This window comes from Pezoporus flaviventris, unplaced genomic scaffold (genome assembly GCF_033815535.1).
Source record: "Pezoporus flaviventris isolate CSIRO_AGI_PZ_B2104156 unplaced genomic scaffold, CSIRO_AGI_Pfla_v1 ptg000031l, whole genome shotgun sequence".
NCBI lineage: Eukaryota > Metazoa > Chordata > Aves > Psittaciformes > Psittacidae > Pezoporus > Pezoporus flaviventris.
In genome coordinates, this window is record NW_026892579.1 from 68,070,953 (window position 1) to 68,089,532 (window position 18,580).

The window sequence follows — 18,580 nt, forward strand, 5'->3', positions numbered from 1 at the left end:
TCCATGCACACACAGCTTGTGAATGGCAGCACAAGCGCAAGCATCAGCTGAGGTGATGACTATTACCTGTGATGTGCAAGTTCCCACTTAAAACTACCTCAGCCCTTGAGGAAGCAGCCAGCCTGTTGCTTCTGCCTGGAAAACAGACGAGTGAGACGGGGCTGGGAAGAGAGATGTGGAATTAGGAGGAAAATGGAAAGGTGTGTGCAGGGAACCGTCTGCTCCTTCTCCTGGTGCAAAGGTGATGGGAATCATGGAATGGTTTGGGTTGGAAAGGACCTTAAGATCATCCAGTTCCAACCCCTTGCTATGGGCAGGGATGCCTCAAACTAGACTGTGTTGCCCAGGGCTCTGTCCAACCTGGCCTTGAACACTGCCAGGGATGGGGCAGCCACAGCTTCTCTGGGCACCCTGTGCCAGCGCCTCAGCACCCTCACAGGGAAGAGCTTCTGCCTTATCTCCAGCCTGAACTTCCCTTGTTTGTTTGAACCCATCACCCCTCGTCCTGTCCCTACAGGCCCCGATGAAGAGTCCCTCTCCAGCATCCTTGCAGGCCTCCTCAGGCACTGGAGCTGCTCTGGATTTGCCAGGCCTCAGCGCAGGGTGGCCAGGAGATGTTTCTCTCCAGCACACGGTCTCAGGCCACGCACCCCGTCCGCGGCACGCCGCTATAGACCGGGGGAAGGCCGAGGCCGGGTCCCGCAGCCCCCGCCGGGCACCGCCTCACCTCAGCGAAAGGGCCTCCCGCTGCCCGGGGGCCGGGGCCGCGCACTCCTCCCGCAGCGCCTCCACCTGCAACACAGGAGCGGGGCCGTGAGGCGCGGGGCCGAGCCCCGGCCGGGCCGTGCTGCTCGCTCCCACCCCGGTACCTGCTCCCGCAGCTCCCGGCTCCGCCGCTGCACCCGCTGCAGCGGGCCCCGCGCCCCCCGCGCAGACATGGTTGCCAGGCAACGGGCGCGGCGGCGCGGAGCGATGCCGTCACTTCCTGGGCGGGAGGCACGTCGGGAGTCGTAGGCGCTGAGGGGCGAGCGCGGGGCACGGGAGCCGGAGCGGCCTCGGCCGGCAGCGGAGCCCCCAGGCACGGCCCGGGCCTGCCCATGAACAGGAGCTGGGGGTGCTGAGTGATGGAGCTGAACATGAGCAGCTCGTGCCCAGGCAGCCAGGAAGCCCCCAGCATCCTGGCCTGGATCAGCACCAGTGCGGCAGCAGGGCCAGGGCAGGGATTGTGCCCCTGTGCTGGGCACTGGTGAGGCTGCACCTCGAATCCTGTGTTCAGTTCTGGAGCCCTCACTGCGAGAGAGACATTGAGGGGCTGGAGTGGGGACAGAGAAGGGAATGGAGCTGGTGCAGGGCCTGGAGCACAGGGGTGATGGGGAAGGGCTGAGGGACCTGGGGGGTTCAGTGTGGAGAAGAGAAGGCTCAGGGGGGACCTGATGGCTCCCTACAAGTGCCTGACAGGAGGATGGAGCCAGGAGGGGCTGGGCTCTGCTCCCAAGGAACAAGGGATGGGACAAGAGGAAACGGCCTCAAGCTGCCCCAGGGCAGGTTTAGATGGAGCTGAGGAACAATTCCTGCCCCAGAGGGTGCTCAGGCATTGGAACAGGCTGCCCAGGGCAGGGCTGCAGTCACCGTCCCTGCAAGGGTTCACAGCCCGTGGAGACGAGGCCTCAGTGCCATGGGTTAGTGGTGGCCTTGGCAGTGCTGGGAATGGTTGGACTGGATGAGCTTGAAGGGCTTTTCCAGCCTGGTTGATTCCATAATTCTGATTGACAAGTGTCCTGCAGCCATCTCTCAGGAGAGCCCTGTTCCTGCCCTCCACATAACAACCTGTAAGGCTGTGACATGTCAGCTTCTGGACGATGCACACGCTTCTCACTGGTAATCATTCCCCCTGCCTCTACCAAATGGCACCCATAGGCAGACAATGGCACCAGCAGCTGGGCAGTGGTTTGGCTCTTTTCCCCCATAACTTTTACCTCTCTCTGTTCAGCCCCACAGCTAAAGCCAGCAGCCTGCAGTGTGCAGCGAATCCTCCAGCGCAAAACAGGAGCACCCCCTCCTATCAGACACAAGGAAACGCTTCTGGAATTCACTAGTGATGGGAAGCAGGAATGCACTACAGCCCTCTCTGGACATTTCCCTTCCCGAAGCCGTAGAAGAAAGAGAGTCCAAAGCACGAGCAGCCTTCATTTAATTTGCTCATTCACCCGATCAACGCGCGCAGCCGATCGTCCCGCAGGTTTTACTTCCTATGTGTACTCCCAGAACGAGATCTGTCATTCAGTGCGGTGCCTCCCTCGTTACGAGCGCCCGCAAGGAACGTTTCCAGACGAGCAAACACATCCAGGCCCCCCACGTGGTGGCTGTCGGTAGTTTAACGCTTCGGCAGCACCCTTTGGAGCGGGCAGAACTGCAACAGGCTTGGAGCAAGGCAAACGCACAGTGTCCTTTGAGAAAGGGAAATGTGGCGACGGCGTTCCTGCATCCTCGGCGGTCTGAGGCAGTCAGGATCATGGACGCCGTCCGTTCCCAGCACCGCTTCCACGTGCGTTCCCCTCTGGCATCAGCGTGCGGTGAACCCGGTTCCCTCAGGCGGCATCCAGCGAGGCTGCCGCAGGCACCCGGAGCTCCGCGCCGAGCTGCAGCCCCGCTCCAGGGCAGCGAGCGCGGCCGGGGCCGTGCTCCGGGGCCGGGGTTTCCGCGCGGCTCAGGCCGCCTCCAGCTGCTCCTGCGCGGCTGCGAGGCGGCGCTGGAGCCAGCGCTGGCGCCAGCGCAGGAAGCGGCGGCGGGCGCGTCCCGCCTGCCACCCCACCAGCACACCGGCGGCGAAGGCGGCCAGCAGCGCCCAGCGCACGGCCCGCGGCCGCAGCGCCTCCAGCGCCATCCCCGAGCCCGGCTCCGGCTCCGCCTCCCGCTTCCGCCGGGGCGGGCCCGTTAAAGGCGGCGGGGAGGGGGCGCAGTGATTGTCGCGCCATGGCGGAGGCCGCCTCGCAGGTAGCGGGGGACCGGCGCGGTCCCTGGGAGGGTTGGGGGTGATGGGACCCTGGTAACAGGAGGGGGATGCGGGAGTGCGGAGCTGCGGCATCCCCTCACCGCTTCTCGCATCTATAGAGCGTCCTAGGGCGAGAAGCACCGCCTTTACAATACCGCTTCTCGCCTCTATAGAGAGCCCTGGGGAGAAAAGCATCTCCCTTGAATGCCGCTGCTCGTGCCCTGGGCTGAAAAGCCTCCTTTGAACGTCCGCTCGGAGTTTAATTCAAGCTCCAGCACCGCCTGAGCTGTGTCTGTGTTTTCCCCCTTTCCACAGGATCTCCTGCTGGCAGCAGCGTTTGTGTCCGATGCACAGTACAACCGAAATATCCCGTTTAAGACGTCCCCGGAGGCGGTCAGGTAAGGAGCTCTGCATGCCACAGACACCCACAGCATCGCATCGCGGCAGGGCTCCGTGCTGGTGGGGCAGTGTGGTGCTGTGGGGCACTCAAACTGGCATAGACAGAACTAACCATAACTGTGTCCAAAGAGCAGCAGCCAAAAAAAAGGCTGGGGACCCTGGCTTCAGCAGCTCGGTGCTGAGGAGGCTGGACAGGAAGAACTGGACTTAAGGCTGAAATAATAGAATCAATGAGGTTGGAAAAGCCCTTTAAGCTCATCCAGTCCAACCATTGTCCAGCACTGCCAAGGCCACCACTAACCCATGGCACTGAGGCCTCGTCTCCACGGGCTGTGAACCCTTGCAGGGACGGTGACTGCAGCCCTGCCCTGGGCAGCCTGTTCCAATGCCTGAGCACCCTCTGGGGCAGGAATTGTTCCTCAGCTCCATCTAAACCTGCCCTGGTGCAGCTTGAGGCCGTTTCCTCTTGTCCCATCCCTTGTTCCTTGGGAGCAGAGCCCAGCCCCTCCTGGCTCCATCCTCCTTTTAGGAGGTCAGATGGGGCTCAGAGCATCTGCATGTTGAGGATGGGAAAGGAAATAAGAACTAGGTTTTTTTCTAGAGCAAACAAAATCTCCCAGGGCTGCAGCTGTAGCGAGTGCTCTGTGGGGATGAGGAGGTTGAGAAGCTGGGTCAGCCCCCCCTGTGTGAGAGGAGATGCTGGGTGTGAGTGCCAGGGGTACAGGAGATGCCTCATGCCAGGCAGTCATGGCTGTTACCCCTTGGCTTGGCAGTGGGTGACATCAACTCACTGCACAGCAAAACCTCAGCTCGTCATGGCAGCCCATGGTGTGCTTCAAAAGGGTGGTAGCTGCTAGGGGCAGGAGTAATTAAAAGCTTATGTTAATTGGTGCTAAGTGAAACTGCCCAAGTCAGGAGCGTTTTGCCTGGGATGGTGACTCTTAGTTGCTGCTGAGAGACTGAGCAGCTTCAAAGAAGTGACTTTTGCTTTAGGCAAACTGTTGCTGTGTGTAAAATGTAAGAGAAAGTGGCTGGTGTAGAGGGGAAAGGGCATACAACAGACTGGCAGCAAAGCAGTGAGTGAGCATTAATGGCTCCTGTAGCCCTCCCCAAATAACCCTTCCCTTTTATGTTGTCTTATGTCTGAGCCAGTGAAGTTTCTTGGGTGTCTTGGAACACAGGTATGCTTAAGGATGTTTGTTACAGAGGATTTGAGTGGGTCTGTGCTGTTGTGTCACTGTAATGCCTGTGTGCATCATCTTGGCCAAGTATGCTTGGTATAACAGATAGAAATGATCAGGTTTTGCATAGTGGTGTCTTGATGGTGTTAAGGGCATAATACCATGTCGTGTGTGTGATCCCCTGCCCTGTAGCCTTCCTGCAGGTGGTTATTTAGCAGGTGAGATAACCCTTTGGCAGTGTTGGCAGCTCTTTTCTTGGCAAAGCACCTTCCTACCCAGGGGAGCCACTGTCACGTGCAGCTGTGTGATACCTCCTCAAGGTCACTCCTGGTGTTCAGTGGAGGTTTGCCTGCTGTAGGGGCTGGAATGCTGCAGGAGTTGTGTATAAAGCCAGCTTACTGTGCAGCCCCATACTTGTCTCTGGTGGCTTTTCTTATCTCCTTGCTCTTTAACCTGCAAAGAAATGATGTGAGATACCTATTCAGGCTTAGTTGGTCTGTCCTGGGGATACCTGAGCCTGGCAGGAGTTTGCACTCAAACCGAGGAACAAGGTAATTGCAGAAAGGAAGCAGCTTTACCAAATCCACATGTTGCAGCCTTAAACTGAACTGAGGGGTACCTGTATTCCACCTTCCTGCTGTGTCTGCTCCCTGAGAGCGCATGTAGCATCCATCAGCCATGAGACTGTAAGGAAGTGATAGGAAATGAGTTGCCAAACCCCTGGCTGGCAAAACCTGTGCTGCTGTTCCCCCTCGTCCTCTGTGACTGCCTGGGACAGCGTGTGCTGTCCTTCCAGGGTGCACTTAGTGAGCCCACGGCTATGTGCACTGAAGCCTTTATTTATGGTGCCTCTGCCCTCCTTCTACAGGCTTTATTACCTCTATAACCACTGGATTATGCGAACAGCCACCTACTTCTTCATCTTTCTCAACCTGTCCCTTGCATTGTTTGAAGAACCTGCTGTGTATCCTCTCCCTTTCCTGGTAAGTTCTCAGTGTAGAAGCAGCAATGCAATAGTACTGTGCTGCTTGGTAGAGCAAGCAAGGGTTTCTTGCTTGAAACTGGTTGTCAGAGGTGTGTCAAGAGATAACTGATGCTGGTATTTCTTTTATCTTTAATCTACTGAAATGGGGATAAAAAAGGGGTATAGGAGCTAGGCAGGCACTATGGGAGCCAGGCAGGGACTATGGGAACCATTGTCGCTGTCAGGAGTAGCTGACATGACTGCAAAGTGATGTTGCTTTTCTGTATCTTGGAGCCTTGCACGTGACCCGGATCCTGTCCTCATGTCTGAAAGCAGAAGTGAAGTGTTGCACTTGGGACTGACTTTTTATAGCCTTTATTTGTTGTGCACTGTTGTGCTTGTGAGAGGTGTGCTCCTTGAATCCTAAGCAAACACAAACTACTGGATTAACCTGCCTGTGGCAGGGAATGTCACAAAAGGAAGCCTGGAACTGTTGCTCAGTGCCAGATGTGTGAGGCTCTGAAACCCCCAACAGCAAAACCCATTGGAAAACTCTTCTACTGACTCCAGCTGTGGTTTTTCTTTGCCTGTACCCCAGCTTGAACGTCCCATCTGTGCAAAGAGGGCTAATGCTGCTTTTGGTTGCCCTGCCTTGGCCCCTTGTCTCCCTGCAGGTCACTTCAGTGGTCGAGGTGCTGTGCCTTCTGGTGTTCTTTGGCCGCCTGACCCATTTTGCAAAGGTCACCCCTCGCAGTGTGTTCTGGAAGGACACCAAGAACATCTGCATCATGGTTGCAATCCTGGTGAGTCCGGCCTAGGGAGCCCACAAGGTTGAAGCAGACAATGTGGAGGTGACTTGTCCCTCCTGTTGCTCTCCTGGTAGCATAGGCCTGATGTACACCGGCTCTGATCGATCATCCCTTGGGCCCACAACCCTGTTGTGTGTGCGTCTATGCTGTATCAGCTCACCCTGCTGTCTTCACCCTGTTGTCGTCACCCTCTAGACCCATTTCCAGCATTACTACTGGGAATTTTCCTCCTTTTTTTCCAGTTATCCCTGGCAGACCTGGCCATATATGGGGTCCTCAGGATATACAACGTGAGGAGCATTCGATGGTCAAGAATCGTGAGGCCCATCTTCCTCGTGAACTTTGCAGAGAGCCGCCAGGTAAGGAGGAGCTCTGGTGGGATGTACCTCTGGTCAGGGCCCTGTTCTGGGACAGTCGGCTGCTTTCTGAGATCCAGGGGATGTAGTAAAAGGGGGTTTGTGCAGGAATGGCAGAATAGAGGGTCCTGTGAGCCAAGGTTTCTCTCGGAGGTGGCCTGAAGCAATAATATGAGATGGATAAAAGGGTATGTTAGTGCTGGTGCTGCTTGGGTGCTGTGCAGAAGGCTTCTCCTTGTACCTGCGGGCTGGGTTATGGCTGTCCGGAGCCTCGAGTGTGCTTGGGGCTGGAACATTTCGTGTACAGTCAGCACAGGGCTGTGTTTAGTCCAGCCTGGGTGGAGGAGAAGAGTTAGAAGCTGTCCTCAGGAGTGTGCACATGAGCAGCACCACAGACAAGAACTGCTTCTCCCTGGGTCAGGGGCCAGGTTACTTATTTGTGGGCGAACAGCACAGTGTCAGGCTGTTCTTGCACACTGGATGTCTGGTGCAGCAGGGGGATTTGGACTCTGATTCCTTCTGTCACAGGGACACTTGTTCCTCTTTGCCCCGCTGCCCAAGGCAGTTCTGCTCCTGAGTTACAAATGAATACACTAGTGTGGTGGGGAGGGTGCAGTGGGACTCTGGGTCTCATCAGTATGTGTTTTGTGGCCTGGAGTGATGGGCTTCTGTCCCTGACCATTCTCCTGCAGTGAGAGCTGAGTTTCTGATGGCTTGTCTCGAGAGGTGAGGTCTCTCATTCTAGTATCTCCTCTGGGGCATAAGGAGGAAAGGCCTGGTGGTCTCACATAGATTTTAATAGAACAGAGCTGGCACATCTGCTATCAGTGTCCTACTTTGCCTGTCCCTATGTAGGGGCTTGATCCAGATGGGGTGGTGAGGGGATAAGCAGGTACCACTTTGCCTCTAAACACTTCCCTTCTCCCTGTCAGATCCGGAGAGCCTTCCGCAGCATCCGCAACACGCTGCCAGAGATCACCTACGTCTTCCTGCTCTTCATGTTTAGCCTTCTCATGTTCTCCCTCATGGCCTTGAAGCTGTTTGGTGAGAGGTGAGAACCCTCCTTTTGCCTTCCCCTGGGTGGGAAGGACGTGTGTGATCCTTTCGGGCAGGAGGGAATCTGGCAACTCCAACTAGTTGAATACAATCATTGCCCATACATGCAATTCCTGTGCAGGACATGGGGGCTCTGTGCTTAACTTCAGCTTGTCCTTTTCCTCCCAGGAATCTCCAGACAGCAGAAGGCTTGCCATATTTCAGGAACTACCTCGAAATTGTGTTTGACCTCTACGTGCTGGTGACAACAGCAAACAGCCCGGATGTCATGTATGTATGCTGAGCTTGCAGTCTTGCTGCTCTGAGTGCTGCTGTCCTGCTCCTAGTGGCAGGATCTCTGCTTGGAACAATACCGTGTTTTGCTTCTGGAACACTTTGTTGTGCAACAGGGCTTTTACTTTCCCAGCCTGCAGGGGATTCATGAATTCTCAGCCATCTGCTGTATAAATGGCTCTGAACCAGAGCCTGACTTTTTGGAAGGTGTCTCTGCCTTTAGAAAAGCCACTAACCAGCTTATGACTGAGACATCACCTTAATCTCTGCACTTCAACTGAACCCCACTAACAAAAGCACAGAGATTAAGCTTCCTTTTCTACATCCCTTCAGTCAGGGCCCGATAAAGTAAGAGGAAAACCCAGCAGAAGGAAACTGTTCTGTAGCTTAACTAAGCACAGTTTTTAACTTGGTTGTGATCTGACAACTTTGATATCAAACGTGGTGCTTAGAAACCCACCTGGAAGGCTGTTTTCCTGTGTTTTGTTTTCCTGTGATTTATTTCCCTGTTTGCCTAGGAAGAAGTAATCTCTTTCCCCTTCTCTAGGATGCCAGCATTTGACTTCAGCTCGTGGTATGCCCTGTTCTTCATTGCCTTTGTCATCGTCAACACTTACATCTTCATGTCCCTCTTCCTGGCTGTTGTGTACAACAACTACAAAAAGCACCTGAAGGTAATGTTGGAGGAGTGAGCTGTGATCAGTGACTGCCTGCTGTTCCCTGTCACCTTGGAAGGAAATACCTGGCTTTCCCTCGGGAAGCTCCTGCTTCTGGCAAGTGTGGAGCAAGGGATACAGCTTCCTGCCTTTGCTGATGCTCTGCAAATAACAAGCACAGGCCCACCTTTCATATGGGGATTGCTGTGAGCTCTGCTTTGAGCATTTAACAGTGAAATACTCTGTGGTGTTGTGGACCCAAGAGGTAGCAACAGATAGGAGACACATGTCTGTGCATTACTGCTGCTACAGGCTTAGTCATAACTCAGAAGCTCTGTCTCTGTGCAGGAGGCTGTTTTCAGTTGGCTATAAGCACACAGCACGCTTCTACCACTGCATGTGCTCTTAAAGCAAAGGAAGTGCAAAGGGAGGTCTGAGTAAATCACAACTCCTGTTGCTTCTGCTCAAACTGAGAAGGTGCAGCTTGGTGCTTGTGATCAAAGGGTGGGAGCTGGAAGTCCCTGGGTGCTCCCCTGATGGGACTGGCTCTCTGTCAGTACGCAGTCTGCTCGGTCATCCTGGAGGCTTCCCAAGGGTATAAAGCCCTTCAGGCTGCTTGTAGTCATGTGCAGAAGAGGATCTCCACCCCTGATCTCAGCAGTATTCACTGATGGATGGGAAGCATGCGTGGGCACATCTTTGCTTCTGTGACGTGTGGACATGCAGGTGCTGTGGCCTTTGTCATCCCCTTCCTGTCAGACACTATCCTTTGTCTTTTCTTCCGGTTGTTCAATCATCTCCCAGCAGCACGTGAGCTGTTAATCCCTCCAGGCTGCCTGTCAAACACCATTTCTCATCACCCCCACTGCCTGGGCCGCACTTTGTGTCTCGCATCGCTCCAAGTGGGTTCCTCTGAGCCTCTTGCATCTCTGTGCCACAAAAATAGGGTTATTTAAATAGATGTGTTATGGAAGGGGTGCCTGAAGCTGCCTGAATCCCCGTCCTCTCTCCAGAACGAGATCCGAAAGCTCGCTTACATGAAGCGCCGCAAGATGATAGAGGCCTTCAACCTGCTGAAGGAAGAGGAGGGAGCGCAGTTTGTGGTCAGAGAAGCCCGATGGAAGCAGCTTGTCAAGCTGGTGGCTCCTGATACCAGCAACTCCCACCGGGAGCTGCTGCTGCGCATCTCAGACGATGAGCAGAAGGGTTTCATAGGTGAGCAGTGGGGCTCTGCTGTGCACAAGGGGGTGCAGAGAAGCCTGGGGGCAGGAGGCTGATGCTTCAGAGGGTTTGGCACTGGAACTTGGGGTCTGTAATGGACTCAGAAGGACCCCAGGCCCCTCTTTGTGCTTCCCTTCATGTTGTTTAAGTCCTGAAAGGTTGTTTTTTTGTGCCTGGGCTGTAGCCAATGTCATGTACGCTGCAGGGGGCTCTTCATGGCCATCTGACATCAGGCCAAGCTAACCTTGGGGAGTGAATGGGAGCTCCTGTTCTCAGCACAGGACTTCCATCCCTGGCAGTGTTCAAGGCCAGGTTGGACACAGGGGCTTGGAGCAAGCTGCTCTAGTGGAAGGTGTCCCTGCCCGTGGGAGCAGGGGTTGGAGCTGGAGGAGCTTTAAGGTCCTTTCCAACACAAACCAGGCTGGGATTCTGTGAAAGCCTCCCTTGCTATCAGATCCCTCCAAGCAGTGTGGCTTCCCACACAGTCCTCTAGAGCCTCTTGCTCCGTTCCTGCTGGAGACAGGATATCAGGAGAGTTGGATCAGTCTTCTCATGCTAGATTGTGCCTGTCATGGTCATTAAAGCTTTGTGTTCGTTGTTGGCCTGTGGCTCGAGCAGGTCCCCCAGAAATGGGGCAGAGGAGCTGCTGAAGTACTGAGTTCAGCCTCTTCTGCAGTGGATACCACCTTGGGCATGAGCATTTTGTGCTGCCATGACCAGATATTAAGTCCAGATTGCTACAACTCGTGTGTGTGTAGGTGTGCATTTGCCAGCCACACTGATGTGAGGTGCTCTCCCTCTTCCAGACAAGAAATCCTTTGTACAACTGGCAGATCTGCTCAACATCCAGGTGATCACCCTGAAAATCCGCAGCCACCCCCTGGGGCAGTGGATGCCCCGTGTGTACCAGTCAGCAGTGAGCCGGTTCCTGCGCAGCATGGTCAGGCACAGGTGAGCCTCCACCAGCAGCAGCCAGCTCTCTTACCCCTCACAGGCTGTAGGGCAGGGCTGCTGCAAGCTAAAGTCATGCTGGGAAGTGCAAACTGCATTTAGGCAAACTGGGGGGGGGTCTGGTTTCAAGTGTTCTGTGGACCAGCTCTGCTCTTAGCCTACCTTCAGTGCTGTGGAGTAACTGGACTTGGCTGTTGAAGTCGTACCTCTCCCAGTCCCACTTGTTCCAGCCTGAGGTGCTGAGTGTAAGTAGCTCTTACTGAAAGCAAGAAGTGCTTCATGGCCTGCCTTGAAGGACCAGACTAAATGCTTCACTTACAGGTGATCTTACCCCAGCAGTCTCTGCTGCAAAGCTGCATTGCGCTGTTCCATCAGCTCTTACCAAGCTGGTACTATGAGCTACTAGTGCTGGGTTTCAGATCTGGGTCTTGCCAGAACTGCAGAATCACTGAGGATGGAAGGAACATCTAGAGCTGGTCTGGTGTAACCCCCCTGCTCAAAGCAAGGTCAGCTGGAGCAGGTGCTCGAGGCTACTTCTAGTTGGGTAACCACAACCTCTGTGCAACCTGCTCCAGTGTTTGCCCACCCTCAGCTTAAAAAAAAGGGCTTTCTTTCCATCTTAAATGGCAAACTCTCTGTTTCAACTTGTGCCCCTTGCCTCTTGTGCTTTCACTGGATACCACTGAGAAGAATCTGGCTCCACCTTCTCTCCACCTTCCCATCAGGTATTTATTCACACTGAGCTCTTCCTGACCCTTTTCCCCTTCAGGCTGAGCAATCCCAGCTCTCTCCACATGTAATGTGTCAGCCTACCCTGCCCTTTAATCATTCTTGTGACCCTTTGCCACACTGACTGCGGTACGTTCATGTCCTCTCTGTACCGGGGAGCCAAGCTATTGACGCAGCACTCCAAATGAGGCCTCACCAGTACTGAGTAGATGAGGGCGGGAAGAATCGCTTCCCTGTCGCTGTTAACACTTCCTAAGGTAGCCTGGGATGCTGTTGGCTTTCTCTGCCAGCAGGGTGCATTCCTGGCTCATCTTCAACCTCACGACGGAGCTCCTATCAGATCCCTGCAGTGCTGCTTTTCAGATAGTTGACCCATTGCCTCCACTGGTGCCTGAGGTTATGCCTCCCTAGGAGCAGAGCTTTGCATTTCCCTTTGGACATGGTGGGATTCCTCTCTGCCCAGCTTCCCAACCTTCCAGGGCTCTAGCCCAGTGTCCCAGCCACTCCTCCTAGTTGTGCATAGTCTTGGTTTACTCAGCTAGCCCTTCTGCTTGAGAAATGCTCCTTGGCTCGTTGGAAACGCAGCCGGTCTCAGTTTAACACACGGAGCATTGACACTGGTGTACCTCGAAGGCTTGTGCTCTCCTTTGAGCTGGACCTCAAGAGCAAAGCTAAAGTGCAGGAACTTTCCTAAACCCTCAAAAGCCAGCTTCTTTAATGTCAGTGTTTGAGGAGGAGGCAAAGAACCTCTGAAATAACTGTGTACCTTTTACCTCCTTGGGAGTGGCAAAGGCAAACTCATTTCTCTTGTTCTTCTCGCAGGGGATTCGTGTGGACATACGATGTGATCATTCTCATAAATGCCATCTTCATTGCTCTCGATGAGGAAACCCCTTATGTATCTTATGCTGAGTGGGTCTTCCTTGCTCTGTATATAATTGAGATACTTCTGAAAGTGTACACTTATGAACCGAGGGCGTTCTTCGGCAAAAACCAGTTCTGGAACTGGTGAGTGAGCTGCTGGTTGGGCTAAAGGTGGTGGCAGGTGGGAGGATCTTTGAGTTCAGCTCCTCAAGAACTGCAAAATGGGTCTCTTGCGGAGATGGGCTGCCTGACTTGTATGCTGGGGTGTAACTGAAGTGATTCTGTGCATTGTCAGGGGACATTGTGCTCTTCGCTGGCCTGACCTGGCTCTGACAGAGACTGCTGCTCTCTGCTCTGCTGCCTCAGAGGTGACTCAGCAGCATGTGGAGATGATGGCAGGGCAGGGGAGAGCGTGTTGCTAGGCAAGGCTTTCCCCTCTTCCCACCCTGCACATGGTTTGAGGTGGTGCAGATGTGAGGAAGAGGGGTTACTGTGAGCAAGCTGCTCTGGTGGAAGGTGTCCCTGCCCATGGCAGGGCATTGGAACTGGGTGACCTTTAAGGTCTCTTCCAAGCCAACCCATTCCATGATTCCACTTTATGTTGTGTAGCAGCTTCAGAGCCTGTTTTCTGTCACCACAGCTCTAACAGCACTGCCTTCCCTCGTGCTAGGTTTGATACTCTCATCATCTTTGCTGCCTTGACTGCAACGATACTGAATACCACCCTCAAATCGAGTAAGTGCAGCTTGAGCAGCCTGCGTGCAGTGGGAGACTTGGTGGTCCTGAGTAGTCTTTTCCATCACCTTGGGCTTGGGAGGCACTTGGACAAGACAATGAATTTCTTCTGGGGCTTTGGAGAACTAACCCAGTCATAAATATATATGTTATATATAAATGTATGTTATAAATACAGTTATAAATAGAGTTAACAAGAGCATGCTTTATCTCTACAGTTCACTGCTTATTTTCTATAACCAACCCCATCTTTTTTCCCTTTCTCAGCCACGAAGTACAACAGCCAACAGATCCTGGACATTGTCTTCATCTTAAGGGTCCTCAGGCTAATAAGGATTGTTGACAGCATTCAAAGGTAAGGAGGAAATGGGATAAGGGATATGGTTGGGGTTGTGTTTGGGGGGTGGGCTGTGTCAGAGGCTGGCTGAGACAGTGTTTGGAGTTGTTCTGCTGGTTTGGGTTGACACCAGCACTCAATGAAGCATCCCAAGGCCTTGTCCCAGCAAGTCTGGGAGGAGCTCAGTTGCTGCAGCCTCTGGAGGCTTATTTATAAGGACATGTGGGGAGCATGTGCTGGATGGGATGTGACAATGAGCAGATGTGGGCTTTAGAAGAGCCTGTCCCTAGCAAGTGTTGTCATGAATCCTTTGCTGCAGGTTCCGGGTCATCATGAACACGCTGATAAACATCGTACCAACAATGCTGACGTTTGGTGGGCTGACTCTGGTAAGAAACCCTGGTCCCCTAGCTCAAACACTCCAGTTTTACAGGAATGTGCCTTGAGTCTCACACTCATGCTGCTTCCAAGAGGATAAATGCAAACCTCTGGATGCTGGGCCCTTGAAACTGTAAGTGTCCATTTGGTTCTTGGTTGTTGCACAAGTAAATGTGTGCAAAGGGGTTGGGTTCCTGCCAGGTCAGGACATCTTCCTTTGCTCCATGGGGCAGTGAAGATGTTCTGTGCAGTCTGAGCTTTACACTAAGGAAACAAACTATGGTTTGGGCAAGAAGCTGAAAGAGAAACCCATTTCTCAACTTCTTAAATACAGATTCTGTTACGATCTGAGAATAGTTCATTTCTAGGTATTTGGGCTGTAGTTCTTGGCTTACTATTCCTGCTTGGTAATTGCTCGTGAGTGGCTTGGGTCTCTTGGGCTCTGCTGCTCCTCAGCAGCTTGCCATGTCTACAAGGACTGGGAAACCTGCTGGTACGCTGGACTCCAGCCTGCTGCTCACTGGAGAAGCAGGCAATGGGGTTTCTCTTCCAGGTTGTGTACTGTGTATTTGCCATCATCGGCATGGAGTTATTCCATGGGAAAATCCAGTTCTTCCCTGCAAACTCAAATGCTCCTCATGCCCTGGAATGTGGGAATGCAGCTCTCAAGGATTCTCTCTTTGCAAGAGGGAAATACTGCAAGAACAACTTCAACAACTTTGCTTCGTCCTTCATCGTCCTGATGGAGCTCACTGTGGTCAACCAGTGGCACGATATCCTTTGTGGTGGAAGGTCCAGATAAAGCTTGGTGATCCCTGGTTTCCCCTTGTATTACACAAACACACACACACACACACGTAGTGCCAGATGACAGAGAAATGGTTGCTGCAGAGGGCTTTGTTTGGAAAGTGGGTTGTGTGACCTGGTTCTTCCTCCTACCTATAGCCCAATCCTACAGCAAGATGTTCTGTAACTGGCCCTTAACTTCCCCTGTACTCTTTGCCAATGGGTTTGCCAACGTGACAGTGCAGCCTGCAAAGCTGTATTTCATTGCCTTCCACATCGTGATGGTGATAATCATTGTCAAGTAAGTGCTGGGCTGCTCCCCTCCACTTTGGAGAAGGGTGGGATGTGCGATGGAGGAATCTGCTGCATCTGTTCTTGCCTCTGCTGGGTGCTGCTCTGATGCAGAGCTCCCCATCTCCAGCAGGGGAGGGGATGGAGTCCTGGGAAATGAGCCGGGGAATATTGAGACACTCATTGATAAGGCCAGGTTGGATGGGGCTTGGAGCAAGCTGCTCTAGTGGAAGGTGTCCCTGCCTGTGGCAGGGGGTTGGAACTGGATGAGCTTTAAGGTCACTTCCAACCCAAACCAGTCTGGGATTCTGTGATTCCCAAAGGTGGGGGGGAATGCCAGGAAGGAAATGCTGCCACATGATTCTGCTCATGGTTTCTTTCAGCATCTTTGTGTCATTCATTTTGGAAGCTTTCTTTGTGGAGTACTCCCTTGAGAAGAGTGAAGTCGAAACAGCCATTGAACAGAAAATCCAGGAGCTGGGAATGGGAGTTCAAGAGTAAGCCCCCCCCAGGAGGGTAGTGCTGGATGTGGCTGGCTTGGCGCATTGATGAGGGCTGTGGGACTGGAGGGAAAAGCCCCGCTCCGGAGGAGCGAGCTGAGGCTCCTCTTCCTTGTCACAAAGCTCTTGCTAATCCATCGTGACCATAGATGAAGCTCTCAGTGCCATGGGTTAGTGGTGGCCTTGGCAGTGCTGGGGAATGGGTGGACTGGGTGAGCTTAAAGGGCTTTTCCAACCCGATTGGTGCTGTGATTCTGTGCAGGGTTGGGCTAGATGGCAGCAGCTGCCCCTGAGCTCTCCCAGCCCAGGGCTGCTGCCCAGAGGACAGGGGCGGTGCTGGGGGCTAACACTGTGACTGGTACCTGCCCTGCCCAAGAGAATCCATTGCTGCTGGCTCCACGTGGGCTCCTTGGGCAGGATGTGCCTCCCCTGGGTAACTTCTGGCCTTTCTTGTGTAGGGATGAGCTCCGGGATGAACAGCTCCTTGATAACATGGAGAGCACCGAGCACGACCTTGAGGGGGACAGTGGAGCAAAGCCACCATCCAAAGGGCTGGTGTTCAAAATTGCCTCCAAACGTAAGTGCAGCCCTGCTGTGTGCCCAGGGTTTCCTTTGAGGCCTGAACTGTCCCTGATCATAGCCCTCTCTGGGGAAGCTCCCAAGCACTGCTGCTCCTTTGGGCTGTAAGAGCAGCTTAAACCCAGCTGGGGCTTTTGAGAGAGCTGTGGACACTCTCGTATTTGCTGTTTCTTTTTACTTCTATAGCAAATTCTTCTCTTTTTCACCTCAGCCCTTCTGTGCACACTTGTCTGAAGCATCTGAAGGTGCTGCCTTGGTGGTGGAGGCCCTGCTGCTGCTGAGAAGTCTGTGTTCTTTCCTCCTTCCTGCACGTGCTTTGCCTTCCTCCTGGCTTGGATCACGGGGTGACTATAGGCTCCTTTAGCTTAAGAACTGCTTTTTCTTCTGCTGGCTTTCTGGCTGTTCCTTAGCAATTCCCTGAGCTCATGCTTCTTGCTGTGGCAGTAGGGTGGGATGTGCTGAGGGACACATGGGAATGGAAATGCTTAATGTGTTAAAACAATGGTCTTGTAATGGATAAGTGCTTAGAAATACATGGGGTAAAATGCCAGGGAACAGCACTTTGGGTGTCTGTTAGTGTCGAACACGGGGAGCTGCCTTAAGGCCCTCAGGAGAACAGGGGTAGGTGCTCACAGTAACTTCCCTTTGCCCACATGCAGGGTACAGGACGGTGGATGCTCTGCTCCAGCGCATGTTCGAGGCAGAAATACCCCTTGAGGATGAAGGCCCATCGTTCGAGGAGATCCTCAACTTGGCCCCTACTGCTCCTGTTCCCAGCCACCCCACTTCAGAGAGCGCAGCGTGATGGGGACCAGCCGTGGCAGTCAGTGAGGAGGGAGCTAATCCTCCGCTGCCTGGGCCTTGGGCACGTTCCCTGGCTGCTCATCTCCAGCCTGGATGTGTGTGGGGACCAGGGCATGCAGCAGAGGGGGCAGGTGGTGCCCAAAGTGGCTTCATTGTGTAAAGGAGCTTTATCTCGCATCAAGTCTCGTGTATATGTTGAAACTGGAACTACCCTCGTGAGGAAGCAGAGGGAGCGTTGGTGTAGGGACTGTGCCAGTCACTGATGGTGCCATATTCAGTATGTTATGAAATACCTACTCCTTGTAACTGGACTTTTGTATTACAGCACTTTTATAGCTGTGTATGGACCAGCGCGGCTGAATCCAGCAGCGCTGTTGTACATTAAACTCAGCAGTAGGGAAAAACAACTGGTTGTCAGAGAGTTAATGTGTTGGATCACATGCTTACGGGTGCACAGTTCCTGTTTGAGTCTTGGGGCGGGGTTTCCACTTCCCATGGGACTTCCTCCCAACTTCCCTGTTTACTTGTATGTGCAGAGGAAGTAAATTCCAGCAGAGCGAGGCCACGTCCTGCTCCCCTAGAACACTGTGCAGTGCATAGTGCAGGCTGGGCCTGCCCGGGCTGCCTTTATTGTTATAAATCACTGTTGGCATAGAACCATAGAATAGTTTGGGTTGGAAAGGACCTTAAGATCATCCAGTTCCAACCCCCCTGCCATGGGCAGGGACACCTCACACTAAACCAGCTCACCCAAGGCTCTGTCCAACCTGGTCTTGAACACTGCCAGGGATGGAGCATTCACAACCTCCCTGGGCAACCCATTCCAGTGCCTCACCACCCTCACAGGAAAGAATTTCCTCCTTAGATCCAATCTAAACTTCCCCTGTTTCAGTTTTAACCCATCACCCCTTGTCCTGTCACTACAGTTCCCCAGTGAAGAGTCCCTCCCCAGCATCCTTATAGCCCCCTTCACATACTGGAAGGCTGCTCTGAAGTCTCCACGCAGCTTCTCTTCTCCAGGCTGAACAGCCCCAACTTTCTCAGCCTGTCTCCATACAGGAGGTGCTCCAGTCCCTGATCATCCTCGTGGCCTCCTCTGGACTTGTTCCAACAGCTCCATGTCCTTTTTATGTTGAGGACACCAGAACTGCACACAATGCTCCAGGTGAGGTCTCACCAGAGCAGAGCAGAGGGGCAGGATCACCTCCTTCGCCCTGCTGGTCACGCTCCTTTGGATGCAGCCCAGGATACGGTTGCTTTCTGGGCTGCGAGCGCACACTGAAGCCGGCTCATGTTCATTTTCTCATCAACCAACACCCCAAGTCCTTCTCTGCAGGGCTGCTCTGAATCTCTTCTCTGCCCAACCTGTAGCTGTGCCTGGGATTGCTCCCACCCAGGTGTAGGACCTTGCCCTTGGCATGGTTAAACTCCATGAGGTTGGCATCAGCCCACCTCACAAATGTGTCAAGGTCCCTCTGGATGGCATTCCTTCCCTCCAGGGTATCAACCGAACCACACAGCTCGGTGTCATCGGCAAACTCGCTGGGGGCGCGCTCAATCCCACTGCCCATGGCAGCGACGAAGATGTTGAACAAGACCGGTCCCGACCCGATCCCTGAGGGACCCCACTCGTCACTGGTCTCCAGCCGGACATTGAGCCATTGACCACAACTCCGTGCGCCGCCAGCCGGCCACGCAGGGGCGGGGCCGCGCTCACCC

General features: G+C 53.8%; 3 protein-coding genes across 11 annotated transcripts in view; 1 reads left to right on the forward strand and 2 right to left on the reverse strand.

Moving 5' to 3' along the window:
- NPHP1 (nephrocystin 1) overlaps nt 1-956 on the reverse strand; it is a 179,074-nt gene extending 178,118 nt beyond the window's left edge. For 7 of the 8 annotated variants that reach the window (XM_061461729.1, XM_061461727.1, XM_061461728.1 and 4 more), the window contains exons 1-2: nt 870-956; nt 728-792 (exon numbers count right to left, since the gene is read on the reverse strand). In XM_061461729.1, coding sequence (XP_061317713.1) covers nt 728-792; nt 870-938 — 134 coding nt within the window. In that variant the 5' untranslated portion in view covers nt 939-956. Of the gene's footprint in view, nt 1-66; nt 136-727; nt 793-869 lie in introns of all 8 variants that reach the window. The other variant, XM_061461731.1, reaches the window with a different exon arrangement.
- A 1,561-nt stretch (nt 957-2,517) lies between these two features.
- On the reverse strand, nt 2,518-3,085 carry MTLN (mitoregulin). The gene has a single exon (XM_061461796.1). The coding sequence runs from the start codon at nt 3,083-3,085 to the stop codon at nt 2,708-2,710; it is 378 nt and encodes a 125-aa protein (XP_061317780.1). The 3' UTR covers nt 2,518-2,707.
- Nucleotides 2,833-17,268, forward strand: LOC133273364 (two pore channel protein 2-like). 2 transcript variants are annotated; one of them, XR_009744765.1, is made up of 20 exons: nt 2,833-2,994; nt 3,308-3,390; nt 5,441-5,555; nt 6,211-6,339; nt 6,588-6,704; nt 7,634-7,752; nt 7,926-8,027; nt 8,578-8,704; nt 9,700-9,901; nt 10,714-10,858; nt 12,410-12,595; nt 13,122-13,186; nt 13,454-13,541; nt 13,843-13,912; nt 14,455-14,674; nt 14,898-14,988; nt 15,362-15,475; nt 15,937-16,055; nt 16,244-16,401; nt 16,717-16,893. XR_009744765.1 is itself a non-coding variant. In XM_061461724.1 (19 exons), the coding sequence occupies exons 1-19, from the start codon at nt 2,974-2,976 to the stop codon at nt 16,860-16,862; spliced, it is 2,259 nt and encodes a 752-aa protein (XP_061317708.1). In that variant the 5' UTR covers nt 2,833-2,973; the 3' UTR covers nt 16,863-17,268. The 2 variants fall into 2 exon arrangements, 1 of the variants encoding a protein (XP_061317708.1); XM_061461724.1 differs by lacking the exon at nt 16,244-16,401 and having other exon boundaries at nt 16,717-17,268.
- Nucleotides 17,269-18,580: the final 1,312 nt, after the last annotated feature.

What these genes read in the sequence shown, in the direction of transcription:
- LOC133273364 (XM_061461724.1), top strand. Translation starts at nt 2,974, where the DNA reads ATGGCGGAGGCCGCCTCGCAG. An exon ending in ACTTTGCAGAGAGCCGCCAG is followed by an intron (nt 6,705 to 7,633) that starts GTAAGGAGGAGC and finishes TCTCCCTGTCAG; the next exon opens with ATCCGGAGAGCCTTCCGCAG. An exon ending in TGTGGTCAACCAGTGGCACG is followed by an intron (nt 14,675 to 14,897) that starts ATATCCTTTGTG and finishes CTTCCCCTGTAC; the next exon opens with TCTTTGCCAATGGGTTTGCC.
- MTLN (XM_061461796.1), bottom strand. Translation starts at nt 3,085, where the DNA reads ATGCCGCAGCTCCGCACTCCCGCATCCCCCTCCTGTTACCAGGGTCCC.